At 34.1% G+C, this 15,292-nt stretch overlaps 1 protein-coding gene and 1 pseudogene across 9 annotated transcripts in view; one reads left to right on the top strand and one right to left on the bottom strand.

Annotated features, from left to right (window-relative positions):
• Positions 1 to 15,292, top strand: part of PUS10 (pseudouridine synthase 10) — a 64,021-nt gene that overhangs the window by 7,120 nt on the left and 41,609 nt on the right. For 7 of the 9 annotated variants that reach the window (XM_074332021.1, XM_074332022.1, XM_074332019.1 and 4 more), the window contains one exon: positions 6,227 to 6,382. The exons of the other annotated variants lie outside the window; for them this stretch is intronic. In XM_074332021.1, the coding sequence (XP_074188122.1) occupies positions 6,227 to 6,382 (156 nt within the window). The remainder of the gene's footprint in view (positions 1 to 6,226; positions 6,383 to 15,292) is intronic. 9 annotated transcript variants of the gene reach the window in all.
• LOC109437926 (succinate--CoA ligase [ADP-forming] subunit beta, mitochondrial) lies at positions 12,543 to 14,149 on the bottom strand (annotated as a pseudogene).

The following is a 15,292-nucleotide window of genomic DNA, read 5'->3' as shown; positions in this document are numbered from 1 at the left end:
CATGATGTTATTAAAGCTGCTTAATAATGTTGAGTGAATGGATGAAAAAAGGAATTATTGGTTCAAGTTAGTTTATTCATCACAGGACTGTCATATCTTTTCTTTTTTTTAAAGAAATTTTTATTGGGGAAGGGGAACAGGACTTTATTGGGGAACAGTGTGTACTTCCAGGACTTTTTTCCAAGTCAAGTTGTTGTCCTTTCAATCTTAGTTGTGGAGGATGCGGTTCAGCTTCAAGTTGTTGTCCTTTCAGTCTTAGTTGTGGAGGGTGCAGCTCAGCTCCAGGTCCAGTTGCCAGTTGCCATTGCTAGTTGCAGGGGACACAGCCCACCATCCCTTACAGGAGTTGAACCGGCAACCTAGTGGTTGGAGAGGACCCGCTCCAACTAACTGAGCCATCCAGGAGCTCAGTGGCAGCTCAGCTCAAGGTGCCATGTTCAATCTTAGTTGCAGGGGGCGGGGCCCACCATCCCTTGTGGGACTCGAGGAGCTGAACCGGCAACCTTGTGGTTGAGAGCCCACTGTGGGAATCGAACCTGCAGCCTTCGGAGTTAGGAGCATGGAGCTCCAACCGCCTGAGCCACCGGGCTGGCCCCTGTCATATCTTTTAAACGTGTGCATTCAATAGCGGATATTCATTGAGGATTAGCTCTGTGTGAGGCATGTTGGTCAGAGAAAGATATTTGACCAGGACTCCAGAGATCCTTTGGGGCATATTTATAATGGTCCTAGGATAGGGTCATTGCAATTATGATGAACCTTCTGATTTTCTGGAGTAAAATATAAAAAGTTAGCATCTCTTTTAGTCAGTGGGAAAAAGGGCAATAGCCTTATGTTTATTTTAATATTTTTCCTTTACTAGTGAAAAAAATAATAGTAGTCATTACTATAATATTCTTGTGTGTCAAAACTTATGTGAAAACATAAAACTATCTTTGTTAATACTGTTACAAGAAGTATAGGGAGAATGACCTCTGAAATCTCAAATTACAACAGTGAGTTCTAAACATATCCATTTATTTGTATGTATAAGGTGTCTTTTCCTTAAGAATCCCAAAGCATCACCAGCACATTGCATCTTATATTGTTACTTTCCTTGGGTGAGCATGTTTATTAGCCCCTGAAAGGCTGAAAATTGATTTAAAACGTGTTGCATGATAGATAAGAGCTGAGAAATGAAAAAAAGTAGAATGATTTTAAGTAGTACCTCTGTTGATGACAAGATAACTAAGCGAATGGAAGAATAAAGGGGACGATCATGACATACTGAGGTTTATAAACACTTAAAGTCATTTTTTAGTCAGTCATCATCAAAGTATTTCTCACTGATAAGTCATCTTCAGTGTCCAGTTTTGGAAGAGAGAAACAGACTTCCAAAAGTGAGTGACTTACAAAATGTTGCAGTGTTTGAGTAACAAAAATAAGAATAAGAAATACAGTCGATCCTTGAACAACACAGGTTTGAACTGCATGGGTTCACTTATACACGGATTTTTTTTCCAATAAATAACTGTAAATGTATTTCCTCTTTATGATTTTCTTAACATTTTCTTTTCTCTAGCTTACTTCATTGTAAGAATGCAATATATAATATACATAACATAAAATATGTGTTAATCAACTGTTATTGGTAAGGCTTCTGTAGGCTAATAGTCAACAGTAGGCTATAGTAGTTGTTTTTTTGGGAGTCAAAAGTTATACATCGATTTTTGGCTGTACAGTAGGGAGGGGGTGCACCTCTTACCCCTACATTGTTCAAGTGTCAGTTGTATGTTTTCTAAGTGTGTTTATATATCTTACCACCAAACTCCTCCTCTCAAAGTTTATATTTTTATATTAAAATTTGCATTGTTTGTATCACTTATGTCAGGATTTTAACAATATTAACATTAATATTGTTAAAATTATATTGAATACTTATGAAGCATTTATATTCCATATCAGAAATAGAAGATGCTGCTTTTAAAAATAGAATTATTCTGCTTAAACTCTACTTACTTTTTGTAACTGATTTTAACCACTAAATTATTTAGCAGAAATATGCGACTATTCCAATTATTGGGGAATTAATACTTTCCATAATTTAGTGTGTTAAGTGACTCATTGTTTTCCTTTTTGTTAATGAGTAGTATATTTTTATCCATTCATTTCTTAAGAATAATAATTATTTTTAAAATATGCAGTTTTATATGCAGTATACTATTTTTCACAACCTGTATTTCTTCAGCAAGTTGTGCTTATGTTTCACTTTGTGATTTTCTTTTATTATTGTGCTTTGTTACTTTCTTTTATTGCTGTCTTTTATTATTTCTTTGAAGTTGAGATATATGTTATTGGCCAGGCTGGATATAAATTGCTCTTTAAACCAGTTAATTTATTTGTTGCACATCCCAATTTAAATTAATTATACATCTTCAGAATCTTCTTGCATTTTGAATATAAATTCTGTCATTTCTTTAGTGACATGTTTCTTCTACATTGTAGTTTTTTTTCAACTTACATCTTGTAAAACTTAGAACTAATTTGTCTGTGTGTAGAACAAACATATTAATATACATGGAATTGATTGGTGCTTGTTATCTCATAGTTCAGAGTGGAATATATAATTGAGTCAACTTTTTTCCACTTCTGAAGAAGAAAAATATGATCACAGAAAGCAAATAATTTTTTATCAACATGTTAGTATTTATTATATTCCTACTTACAAAAGAACCAAGGAAGAGATTTTTTTTTAATCAAATAATGAAATTTGTATTAATCTCTCCATATTCCTACCCCTACAAATTCCTTTTTGGCTATAGCTATAGTTTTTATTTATCATCATTATAAAAGCACTATTACATTGTTTTGTACACCTGAAACTAATAAAAAATAAATAAAATAAAATAACAGTAAAAAATAATAAAAGCTTGTGAAGAAAAGCTTGCAGTTAGCATAATCATTATCATCATTTTACAATATTATTGACTATATTCCCTTTGCTGTCTGTACTTTATAGCCCCGTGACTATTTTTATAACTGACAATTTGCCCATCTTAATCCCTTCCCTTTTTTACTCTTTCCCCAAAACCCCCTCCGACGTGGAAACCATCAAAATGTTCTCTGTATCTATGAGTTTATTTCTGTTTTGTTTGTTCATTTATTTTGTTTTTTAGATTCTACATATAAGTGAAATTATGTGGTATTTGTCTTTCTCTGACTTCTTTCTTTCTTTTTTCTTTTTTTATTTCATATTTATTCTGTGTATTTAGTCCTAGTATTTGAATTTCAGGCACCATTTTAAGGCTATATCATTTTAATTTTTCTTTATTATAACAAATAAAAATAAGCCTATTTTCTATAATTAAAAATAAAACCAGTTTAATATGTATATTTTCTTCTAGACTAATCAGAGACATAATCACCCAAACTGATATGACTGTTCAGGATTTCTTTTCTAACAAAATATTTCAAAATAATGGCCATTCTTTAAAAAGCTGTTTAACTTGTTTGTGCTGGCAACAAATCTATCACTTCTGATTTCAACATCTTACCCTGTGTGTCAACCACAGCATTCTTAGCTGTAGTCTTAGACTCATGTAATATATTGGAGCACTTAATCCATTTACAATTAAAGTGATTGTTGATAGGTATGTAGTTATTGCCATTTTGTTATTCATATTTATAATTTTGTTCTTCTTCTTCTTAAAGAAGTCCTTTTGACCTTTCTTGTAATACTGGTTTGGTGGTGATGAACTTCTTCAGCTTTTTCTTGTCTGGGAAGAAACTCAGATTTGTTAAAGGGAGGGATATAATAGTGTGATATAGCAAGAAATTATATACCTTCATTGAGAGCTGAGATACTGCGAGTGGAAGGATACTAAACACCATCTAGAGTAGAATTTTAAAAAGAGAGAAATGGGATAGATATAGGAGTGGAAGGGTGCTGTATGCTCCTTGGCCAAGGGAAGAGGTGATGAGTTGCAGACATAAAGTCGTCACAAAGGTTAATACATACAGTAGCATGAAGGACTCCCAGTATTCTGGCACTTGATGGAAATCACATTTGGTTAAAAGCACATTGTCTGACAGCTTTTGAATTGGAAGAGTTTCTTCTCCTAAAGCAGTGGTTCTCAAACTTTAATATGCATAGGACTCATTTGGAGAGCTTTCCAGGCCTCATCCCCAGAGGTTCTATTATAGTAGGTCAGTAGACCCATGAATTTGTGTTTCTAACAAGTTCACAAGTGATGTTGGTGCTACTGGTACAAGGACCAAACCACTGTCCTAAAGAATAATGGGGGCACTAATGTAGTCCTAAATAGAGACGGACAACCTTTCAAAAGGTGTATTCCTGATAAGATGGGAGAAACAGGCATAATTAATATATCCTAGACTTTTGATAAGTGGATTTTGAGCAGTCCAAAGAAAAGGCTGTAAAAGAAAAAATGGCATAGGAATCTGTGCTGGAAGATAAAAGGGTTGGGAAGTGCAGAGAAAGTGCAATTCAGACTTTAAGTAAAACCAAGTTATCCCAACCAATAAAAGAAAGTTTAGTGGAAAAAATATATCCCAATGAAAAAGAAATGGGGAATACCCCCCATTTCCCCTCCACCTTTCTCTATTTACAAACATTTGTATTTAATTTGTATTTATATAGATATATTTATTTGACTTTTTATTTTGGAAAATTTCAAAAGTAGTCAAACTAGCCTAATGAACCCCTATGTATATATTATCTGACTCCAACAGTTAGATTTTTTTGACAACCTGAGATCAATTTCAAAAAAGAGATAGATGAAAGGTGAAGTCAATTAATGCAAATATAAGAAGGAGGCTTAGATCTATAAGAAAAGCAACTAGAAAATAAAATCTCTGATGGGTAGTCTTGCAATAATGGCTTAGGAAGACTTGGAGTACTTAAATTTATGTTTAGAGCAAGAAAGATATGGAAAGGGGGATGGATCTGCTACTTGGAACTGATGGTATACTGCTGATGGATGATACAGAGAAAGCAGAACTCTGAAAATCCTGTTTTGTTTCTGTCCTTTCTGTCAAGGAAAATGGTCATCAACGAAAAGGGTAGAATGATCATTGGTAAGGAAGAATGAAAGCTCCACATGGCGAAGCGTCTCCACATGGGTTCAGGTGTTCGGGCCTGGATGAATTACATTCAGGATAGATTTAGAAACTTCCAGCTGTCCATGACTTTGGCGAGCTTTTAAAAGATAGCAGATTTTCCAAATGACTGGAAACAGATAAGAGAAGTTCCAGTTTTCCAAAAGCGAAGAAAGTTGGTTCTGTTAACTACCAACTGGTGACCCTAAAACCCTGGCAAGATTCTAGATCAGCAGGTAAAGAATAAATTATGGGCACTGAGAATAAGGAAAACTTGGTTCTCAACACACCAAACAGGTTCACTAAGAACAAATCATGTGTGCATCATTTCTTCCTTCTACAGGGAGCAGTCCTGGTAGAGCAGGGAAATACAGTAGCACCAGTGTGATCAGAAGTCAGCTTGTCATTGACCAGGTTTCTTCCTCATGATAACTTCCTGGAGGGGGTAAGAAGCATGAGCAGGATGTGAAGACAGTTGGGTGGATTGTACCTGACTGACCAGCCCCCAAAAGGAGCTGCTTAATAATTGGTATCGAACTGGACCATGTTGCTCTAAATGTGCTCTGCCAATCAAACACCTGAAACCTACTTGGGGAAAGGTTTTGATTGCTGGGCCTCGTGTCAGACCTCCTAAATCGGACTCTCTAGAGATGGGGCATAGAAGCCCCTTGACAATTTGTGTACACATTGACATTTAAGAATCACGGAATGTCAGGGAGATTTCTGAAGTGCTGCAGGACTCTTTTCATACCTTGTCCTGTTCATGACTTCTGGCAGTGATGATATCATGGTAACGCTCACTACAGGAGTACGTGACAAGAGTTGAGACAGTATAGCAGGTAGGTTGAGTGTTAGAATTGAGATCCAAAAAGATCTCAAGAATAGGGAAAATCTAATGAGATGAAATTTAACAGGAATAAACATAAATTCTTATACTTTGGTTTAGAAAAACAACTGCCAAGTAAAGAATGAGGCAGGAGTGGCTTAAAAGCTGTGTTTATAAACAAGGCTTAGAGGTTTTTGTTAATAGCCCAATAAGAATTAGGAGTGTGATATAGATAACCTCTTTGGATTTTAGTCCAGATTTTAAAAGTATAGTATCTGGAAAGTGACAATCCTATTTTGACAGTGCTGGCCATTCCTGGAGTGCCATATTCAGATGGAACATTCTACTTTAGGAGGAACAAGGACAAATGGGAAGGCATTTTGTGGTAGCCCACATCCTAATTTCCTGAAATTTGAATATGTAAACCCATGTTGGACTTCTGACCTAAAGAACTGTAAGGTAATACATTTTTGTTATTTAAAACCACTAAGTTTGTGGTAATTTGTGGCAGCAGCAATAGAAAATGAATACACATTTAGGGAAGCGCATTCAGAATGCTGAAGACACCTGAAACATGGTCACAGGAGCCACTGGGAGGAACTTGGGTTATTTAATTTGAAGAATAGATGATTTATTGGGATGAATTTGCTCTCCTTAAATATTTGAGGGGTTTTCTGCTGCAGAGGTAGAATTAGGAGGGAAATAGTTTTCAGCTGTAAGGAATTATCCAGAATAGGATAGACTGTTTTCAGGGATGGTGAGTTCCCTATCACCAGAATGTTTAACCCAAGGCTGGGCAACTGCTTAACATATATATAGAAGGAAGATGTGCACCATATAGTTGGTTAGACTAGAGATTTTGTTCAGCCTTGTCAACTCCAAGATCCTATATAGTTTGAAGGAAAACATTTAGTATAATAGTTACTTCTTTATGTTACCTTATATTCATGATTGATTCCTCTAAACTTCTACATCACATTAAATTAGTGCTACACTAAAATTACCATAGAATGAATGACTCAGACTTATGCTAATATTAGGCTAAACTTGCATTTATGGGAACAGCATTCCATGAAGTCCTTTTATTTTTTTTATTTTTTTTATTTATTTGTTTGTTTTTAAATTTTATTAGTTTCAGGTGCACAAGACAAAGCAATGCTTAGACGTTTATCATTTATATCCCACACATTGTGTCATGAAGTCTTTTTAAAAGTGAACATTTTGAAGTCCTTTTAATTCTTTTAGGTTTATCTTTACTAGTGAAGTCCAGTAGAGGGCAATATTGTTCTATCAGCTTGGCTTATTGGTTCTTCCTCGGAGGTATGTGTGGGAAATAGCTTGCTCACTCTACCGACTTTAAAAACATAGTCTCTAAATGTGACTTTGGTTGTATGAAAAACACCTACTTCTTGATATGCAAATTGATATGGTTGGCGTCTTATTTGTCAAATCAAACCTTTTTTCCTTTCATTTGTTACACTTTGTGGTATCTCCATGGTTTGTTCTAAGCACTATAAATTATAAACAGCCCTAAAAAGTATCCAAAAAATAAAAGCAGTACCATTTCTATGGTAGCAGTTTATAGTTACAAAATTTTTTCTTAAAATCTGACAAATGGATATTCAAAAGACTTCGGATTTTTACTTAAATCTGTGGATTCTTAATCAGTTTGGGATCATCATCTCATTAAGAATATAAAGAAAATGTAAAAATGCACATATTCAAAAGTTTTGCATGTATTTATAGAGGCCTCTTAAACTGTCAGCCATTAATCTAGGATCTGTCTTAATTGGATACTCCAGTAATTTTCCCCCTGTGTAATTGATTTATGTGCTTACGTTTTCTGAAGAGCAGTGGTTTTCTAATTATGTTTAGCTCATAGGGCAGAATATGACAAAATTGCTTTGACTTCAAGTACAGAGAGCTACACTTTAAAGTTCACATTGTGCATACAGACCTGAGCTGGCTTTTTTCATTTATTAAACCGACTCTCTGATTTAGAATGTGTATTTTCTGCTTTTTGTTTATTTTCCATGACTTTCAATTTTTATTTTGTATGACAAGCACTGTGCCTAAATCAGTTTTTGTTCCCTGTCACTCACCATTTAAGACCAACTCAAGTTTCACTTTAATCAACAAACTTTTTCTGAGCTTACTAAGGAATTTTTAGAATTTGCCCAATTTTTTTGTTGGGTTTGTTGGTTAGAATCGGCTCCAGTCCTTCTGTCATCCACTTGTGCATGCAAAGCACATTTTTACAAAGTTGTTGAATAAGACACTGAAAAACACACAAAATTATAGAGATCACTGTCTCTGCCCTTTCAGGATCTTTCAATAGACTCTTCATGAATGTGTTGGGGGGATAATAACCTTGTTAATGTTTTGGATATACAGGCTGTAACTTTTAAAGCCCTTCAGAGGATATGCAGCAACTCAAACTCATCTTCCTAATGAAAGATAACTCTAGTAGCATGACCCTGTGAGTACAAACCAGTATATGAAAGCCTGCATTATTAGAATCACAGAATCATAGATCTTGGTGATTACCTAAAACAGGGATCCAAGTTTTTAGGGCACTCATTGAAAAGTGATGATAGGTATATGATTGTGACTTGTCAGTGCTCTGGTCATACCACTACCCCAGGTGTAAATCTGTTCATATTTATTGAGAATCCCGGGTAAAGGGTCCATGAGTTCCCAACCTTTGTATATGAGGTTATCCCCTTTTAATATTTGAAAGTTTAATGGATCCCCAGTATCTGTGAATTGGATGGAAGACATACTTGGATGATTTTTTTAGATCGAGACCACTTCACTGATCATATCACACACTCACCCTCATTTAAAGAGGAGAAAACTGAAGCTTGCCCAGTGTGTCACATTTATTGGAATTTGGGTTTACCTCCTCCACCACTTCATACTTCTTTTTCTTTTTTTAAACCACACCAACTAAAGAGTCATATTGTTTTTATTACATCATCATTTAAAAGCTATTCATATAAGTAACCTAAAGTATTGATATGATTGAAAACCTTGATTCTTTTTTCTGGTGAAATCTGCTTTTCTCTGAAAATGTTACTGTGAGTATCTGGGCAAAGATAATGTGAGAGGAACTAACTTGGGTGGGAAAAAAATAAAATAGATTTTATTTACAATTTTAAAATATAGATTTTATTTAAATGTGGTCTTGAAGCATACAAAAGGAAGTGAAATTGATAGAAAGGTATCAATACAGGTAGCCCTTTTAGTCTTATATTAAGAATCAGAATATAAAATGGTTTCCATTTAGAATTCAATTCATAGCTAGGATTTAAATTTTCTGTGAAGCTAGGGTGTTATGATGTGTATTGACCATGTGGTATTCATTTGATATTATCGCTATAAGTTGATGTTAGAAACCATGAGACAGTGATTTTAGTAAGAATTTGGGTCATATTTCTGAAAGCATCACAGAAATCCTCTGCCTTTCAAGGAAGTGCACTCATGCCCTATTGAGTAAATTGGTAACCAGGCATAATGCTAAATTGGTATTCCAAAAAAACATTTTTTAATGTAGACATGTATTCAGGGCACTTCTGTGGAGTAACATTTTTAGTCATGATGTAACCCTAGTTACAAAAAGCTTACAAAGAATCTTATTTTACAAATAAAATTAAGATGTCCCACATGTGTGTTCTGAAGAGATTTTAATCACACTTGTTACAGGTGAATATTCAGATAAACAATATTCCATTAGCACAAGTGACGCTCTTTTTCCTGAGCCTGTGATATAGTTTGTCAATTGGTTAGCTTGTTGTACATCTGGATAAAGTCTTATTTCAGTTTGTTTAGTCTTTCATATTTTTCACATTTTAAGTAATTGCCTGATAAAAAAAAGCACAGATTACATGATGTGAGTTCTTGAAGTTGAAATCAATCCTAGACTTGAAGTATTTGCATTATCTTTTTAATAAGTTTTTGTTTTTATGTTCACCAGTGGTTAACCCTTTCCTTTTCCTCAGAGGTAATCACTGTCTTTACTCCTAAAACTAGAGTTTAAATGGGCCTGATTTTGAAAAATGGAATCATAACACAATTTATCTTTTGTATCTTGGCTTTTTTCATTTGATATTATTTTTAAGAGGTTCACCCATATTGTTATGTGGAACTGTAATTTGTTTTCATTGCTGTACAGTATTCAGTTGCATGAATATACTGTAGTTTATTCATACTACTATTAATGAATATTAAGGTCATTTCTAATTTTTGGCTACTTTCAACAGTGAAACCATAAATGTTCTTGTAGCTGTATTCTAATGCACATCTGCAGGAGTTTATCTAGGTTATATGTATGCCTATGAGTGGAATTGCTGAGTCATAAGGAATACATTTCTTTGACTTTACCACATTATGCCAAAGTGGTTGTACCAGTTTACATTCCCATCAACAGTGTATGAGAGTTACAGTTATTTTGCATCATCACTGACTCTTAGTTTTGAGAATATTTTTTATTTTAGTATTTCAGTGGGTATTGTTATCTCATTGTATGTGTTTGTTTTTACTTTATGAGTTATAATTATAAATAATAAACTGCACCCATTTAAAGGATATAGTTTTTGAGTTTTGACAGATGCATACACCTAAATAACTATCACCACAATCAAGATTTAGAACATTCCCATCACTTCCAAAGTTTTCTTGTGCAGTTGAGTACTTTCACTCCCAGTTCTTGCCAACTACTGGTCTACTGTCAGATATTATAGATTAGTTTGCATTTTTTAAGAATTTCATGTAAATGGAAACATACATTATGTTATTTTTTTAAATCTGGTTTCTTTGACACAGCGTGATTTTGAGATCCATCCATGTTGTTGTAAATATCAGTAATTAATTCCTTTTTATTGCTTTTAATAGAGTTCCATTTTATTCCTTTTAACAGAGTTCCATTGTATGAACATATCACAATTTGTTTATCCATTCACCAGTTGATAGAAATGGGTTGTCCCAATTTTTGGTTATTATGAATAAAGCTAGTATGAACTTTTATGTACAATTCTTTGTGTGGGTATATGTTTTTATTTTTCTTGGGTAAATACCTTGGAGTAGAATATCTGGGCCCTAGGATAGATAATATGTTTAACTTTATGAGAAATTGCCAAACAATTTAAACTGGATTAACCAGTTTAAGTTTATATTCCACCATAGTATATGAGTGTTCCAGTTGTTTCACGTTCTTGCCAACCCTTGGTATTGCTATTCTTTTTCATTTGAGCCATTCTAGTGGGTGTATAGAGGTTGTGTATTTATTTTCCTGATGACTAATGATGTTGAACATCTTTTCATGTGCTTACTTGCCATTCATTTAGCTTTGTGAAGTCTCTTCATATTTGACTTTGTCAAATCTTTTGACTGTTTTTTAAAAATTGGGTGGTTTGTCTTCTTTTCATTGAGTTGTAAGAGTTCTTAATGCATTCCAGATACAAATTTTTATTATGTACATGTATTGCAAATATTTTCTCCCATACTGTAGCTTGTTCTTTAATTTTCTTAATGATAATTGTCAAAGACAAGAGTTTTTATTTTTGATAAAGTCCAATTCATCAGCCTTTTTTTTTTTTTTTTTTTTTTGATTCATGTTATTTGTGCCCTGTCTAACAAATCTTTATGAGTTTTGGAGAATTCTCATTTATTATCTCTTTAAATGTTTCAGCTCTATTCTGCCTTTCCTCTTCTCCTGAGGTTCCAATTGCCTATATGTTAGACATCTTCACTGAATCTACTATGACTCTTACATTCCCCTTTCTTCCTTCTTTGTTTGTTTGGTTTTCGTAATGTTAAATCCTTTAGATTCTATTGTATGATTTTGGGTATTGTCCTCTAACCTGTTTTCCAGTTCACTTATTCTCTTTTCAGCTATGTCTAATATTTTGTTAAACATCTCTACTGAGTTTTTAATTGCTGTTATTGAGTTTTTCATTTCCAGAACTCCCATTTGTTTAGTTTATGTAATTTTCTGTTAATAGTTTTCTGCCAAAGTGTTCAATAGTCTCATTTATTTATTTCCAGTTTTGTTGAGACATAATTGACATACAACAATACTCTCTTTTATTTTCCTGGATGTATTCAACATTACTTAACTTTTTTTCACATTGGGAGATTCTTATTAACTTTAATTGACATTGTTAATTTTGTCTGCCAAGTCCTTAAGAAATAAACCTTTATTTGATACAAATCTACAGGTTCTTCTCAATACCACATGATCATGAAAACTTGCAGTTATTGGTATCTTGTAATGATTAAAACAATGTTCAAATAATTAACATGTTACTTCACTGAAATACTTAAAAGAATATTCTGGGGAGTGTTTGAAAGCTCTGTTTATACAATAGTGATTGATATATTTAGTTAGGTATTTGGTGTTGAAGATAAACACTTCTTATATAAAACATTTTTAATACATTGCTCCACTAATGAAGCTAGTTATTAGATAATAGTATATTTCTAACACTGAAGAATAAAGCTTCATCTTCATATTTATTTTATTCATAGGACTCATATTGATGAAGAATGTTACATCCAACAATAATAAACTGTCATATTGCAAGTGTCATTCTCTAGAAGTGAAAAAAAAGTCTGCAACAAAAGAAACTAGATAACTGCATTACACGTTCTTTATATAAATAGCCCATTCTCACCAGTAAATGTAGACCAAATGCTTTGAAAAGTTTTTGTGCCTAGATGGAAATTATAATCTTCATACACTAAAGAGAAAATGAACAACAATAATACAGAACACAGTATTTTTATTTTTTTTTAATGATTATAGCACTTTTAACACCTTCAGCCATCCATTGGATTCTCAGATCAGATTGGCAACTGAAATTTCACATCCACCTGGGCTTGGTGAAGGTCACTATTTCATAGAGTTTTACAACAATTTTAGCAGCTTCGTCCAAGTCTTCACAAGTAATAATTTTAAGTCCATTGTCTATTGTTACTGCCTTAGCATCATCAACTCATGTACCTTGTAACTGTACCACAAAACATGTTTTAATTTCCAGATCCTTTACTGCCATGACTATACCCTGTGCAATAACATCACACCGCATGATTCCTCCAAAAATGTTGAGCAGAATAGCCAGTACCTTTTTATCTGAAGTGATACGCTTAAATGCTTCTGTCACTTGATGGACTGTGGCACCACCAACAACATCAAGAAAGTTGGATGGAGTCCCGCCATGAAGTTTTTTATATTCCTTGTGGCCATAGCCAAGCCAGAACCTTTTACTAGATAGCCTATATTCTCATCGAAGCCAATGTAGTTGAGATCTGCCTTAGTTGAATCTTTGCCCCTTTCATCTTCCTGGGTCCAGTCCTAAAGGTCAAAGATTTTCTTCTGATGATATGCTGAATTAGAATCAAAATTGATCTTTGCATCCACATACAGCACAGCTCTGAATCCTCTACCATTGGATTTATTTCTACCATGGTTGCTTCCATTTCAGAAAAAGGTTGTAACATTGGACCATGTTTTCTGCTGCAGAATCACAACATTAGGTGGAAATTCCGTCTTTGCAAGACGGACAGCTTGTTCATTTTTGATGCCTTCTACAACAGCAATAGGATCTTTAACTATGGTCTCAGGAGACTCTGCAGCAACATCTTCAATGTTGGCACCACTTTGAGAACTTCCTATTAGCACAGGACCTTGAAAAGGCCATTGTTGTTGCAAAGTAGTAGTATTCTCTCCTGGGATATCTTCACTCACAAACCAGTACTTGATTGCAAATTCTGCCCTTTTCTCCTGTTTGCTTGGTAAACAACTTTTCCCCAATCATTAGTGAGGAAACAGGTTTTGCTTCTTCTGGAGAGAGAACTATATCTTCACTCCTCCTTTGATGCCACTTTCCAATGTTCCTTTTCCTCTGCCACCAGCTAAAACCTGTGCCTTTATCACATCTTTTGAACATAATTTTTTGGCAGTTGCATTGCATTAGCTTCATCTGGTGACTTACCCACGTGTCCTTTGGGAACAGTTACTCCAGCATCTTGCAACAATTCCATACTCATGTGTTCGTATAGTAAGAGATGTCTTTGTTATTGCTGCTGTACTTGGAATTCATAGTTAGTAAACAATCCACAATTTCCCAGAATCTGTGTGTCAGTCCCTAGCATTGCCCAGGATGTGTGGCTCCTAAGGATGGTGGCAGCGGCCAACAACTGACTGTAGAATAAGGAGGCTGCCATTTCTGAGTCCAAACTTGACTTTTCGGTGCTGTGTGCAAGCCAATATTACTTAAATTTTAAAGTTTTTCCCAGATAAGAAAAAGCTAAAGGAGTTATAACCACATATCTATCAACATTTACTTTAAATGTAAATGGATTAAATGTTCCAATCAAAAGATGGGTGGCTGAATAAATAAGAAAATAAGACTCTTATATATGCTGCCTACAAGGAACTCACTTCACCTCAAAAGACACATACAGATTGAAAGTAAAGGGATGCAAAAAGATATTTCATGAAAATGGAAACAAACAAAAAAACCTGGGGTAGCAATACTTATATCCGACAAAATAGACTTTAAAACAAAGGCTATAAAAAGAGACAAAGATGGACCCAGCAATTCCACTTCTGGGCATTTATCCGAAGAAACCCAAAACACTAACTTGAAAAGACATATGCATCCATATGTTCACTGCAGCATTATTTATAATAGCCAAGATATGGAAGCAACCTAAGTGTCCATCAATAGATGATTGTATAAAGAAATATATATATATATATATATATGTCATCTAACTGCAGGGCGTGCAGTGGGGATTTGAGGATCTACTTCTTTCCTATTTTTCAAACAGATTTCAATCAATCTTATTTTGCTCCTCCTACCCCTACTTCCAGAATTCCTTTTGCTGTTCATTCTCAAACTTTTGCTGATTGTGGAGTATCAGCTTGCCCTGCTGCCAGTTTAGGAACCCCAGCTTTTTTGGGGGTCTGCTAAGTCATTTACCACTCCTTTGTCTGCTTTCCAGCTTCCAAATAGTTGCTATTCCCTACACTCTCACTGTTCCCATCCTGGTGGATTTTATGCACTTTTAACAAATCTCTTTACTGTTGTTTTAGAGGATTAACAAAAGTTCATCCCTGAATTTAATCTTCTCTCTTTACCTACAAGTCCAAATATATTTATTTATTTTTAAGATATAATTTTTGCATTTCTCATTTAAATTTTTATTATAATTACGTTATTTTTATTTACTACATTAAAAAAATCACCAAAACCAAAGTATACTGACTTGTTTCTTTCATCTGTGAGGTTAGAAATACTTTTTTGCACTATAACAATCGTAGTGGAAATCTATCAATTTAGTTTATATTTTACAAGTTAATTA

Source organism: Rhinolophus sinicus, linkage group LG05, assembly GCF_036562045.2.
Source record: "Rhinolophus sinicus isolate RSC01 linkage group LG05, ASM3656204v1, whole genome shotgun sequence".
In the NCBI taxonomy this organism is placed as follows: Eukaryota; Metazoa; Chordata; class Mammalia; order Chiroptera; family Rhinolophidae; genus Rhinolophus; species Rhinolophus sinicus.
The sequence above is the reverse complement of the archived record's forward strand: the minus strand, read 5'-3'. Positions and strand labels throughout refer to the sequence as shown.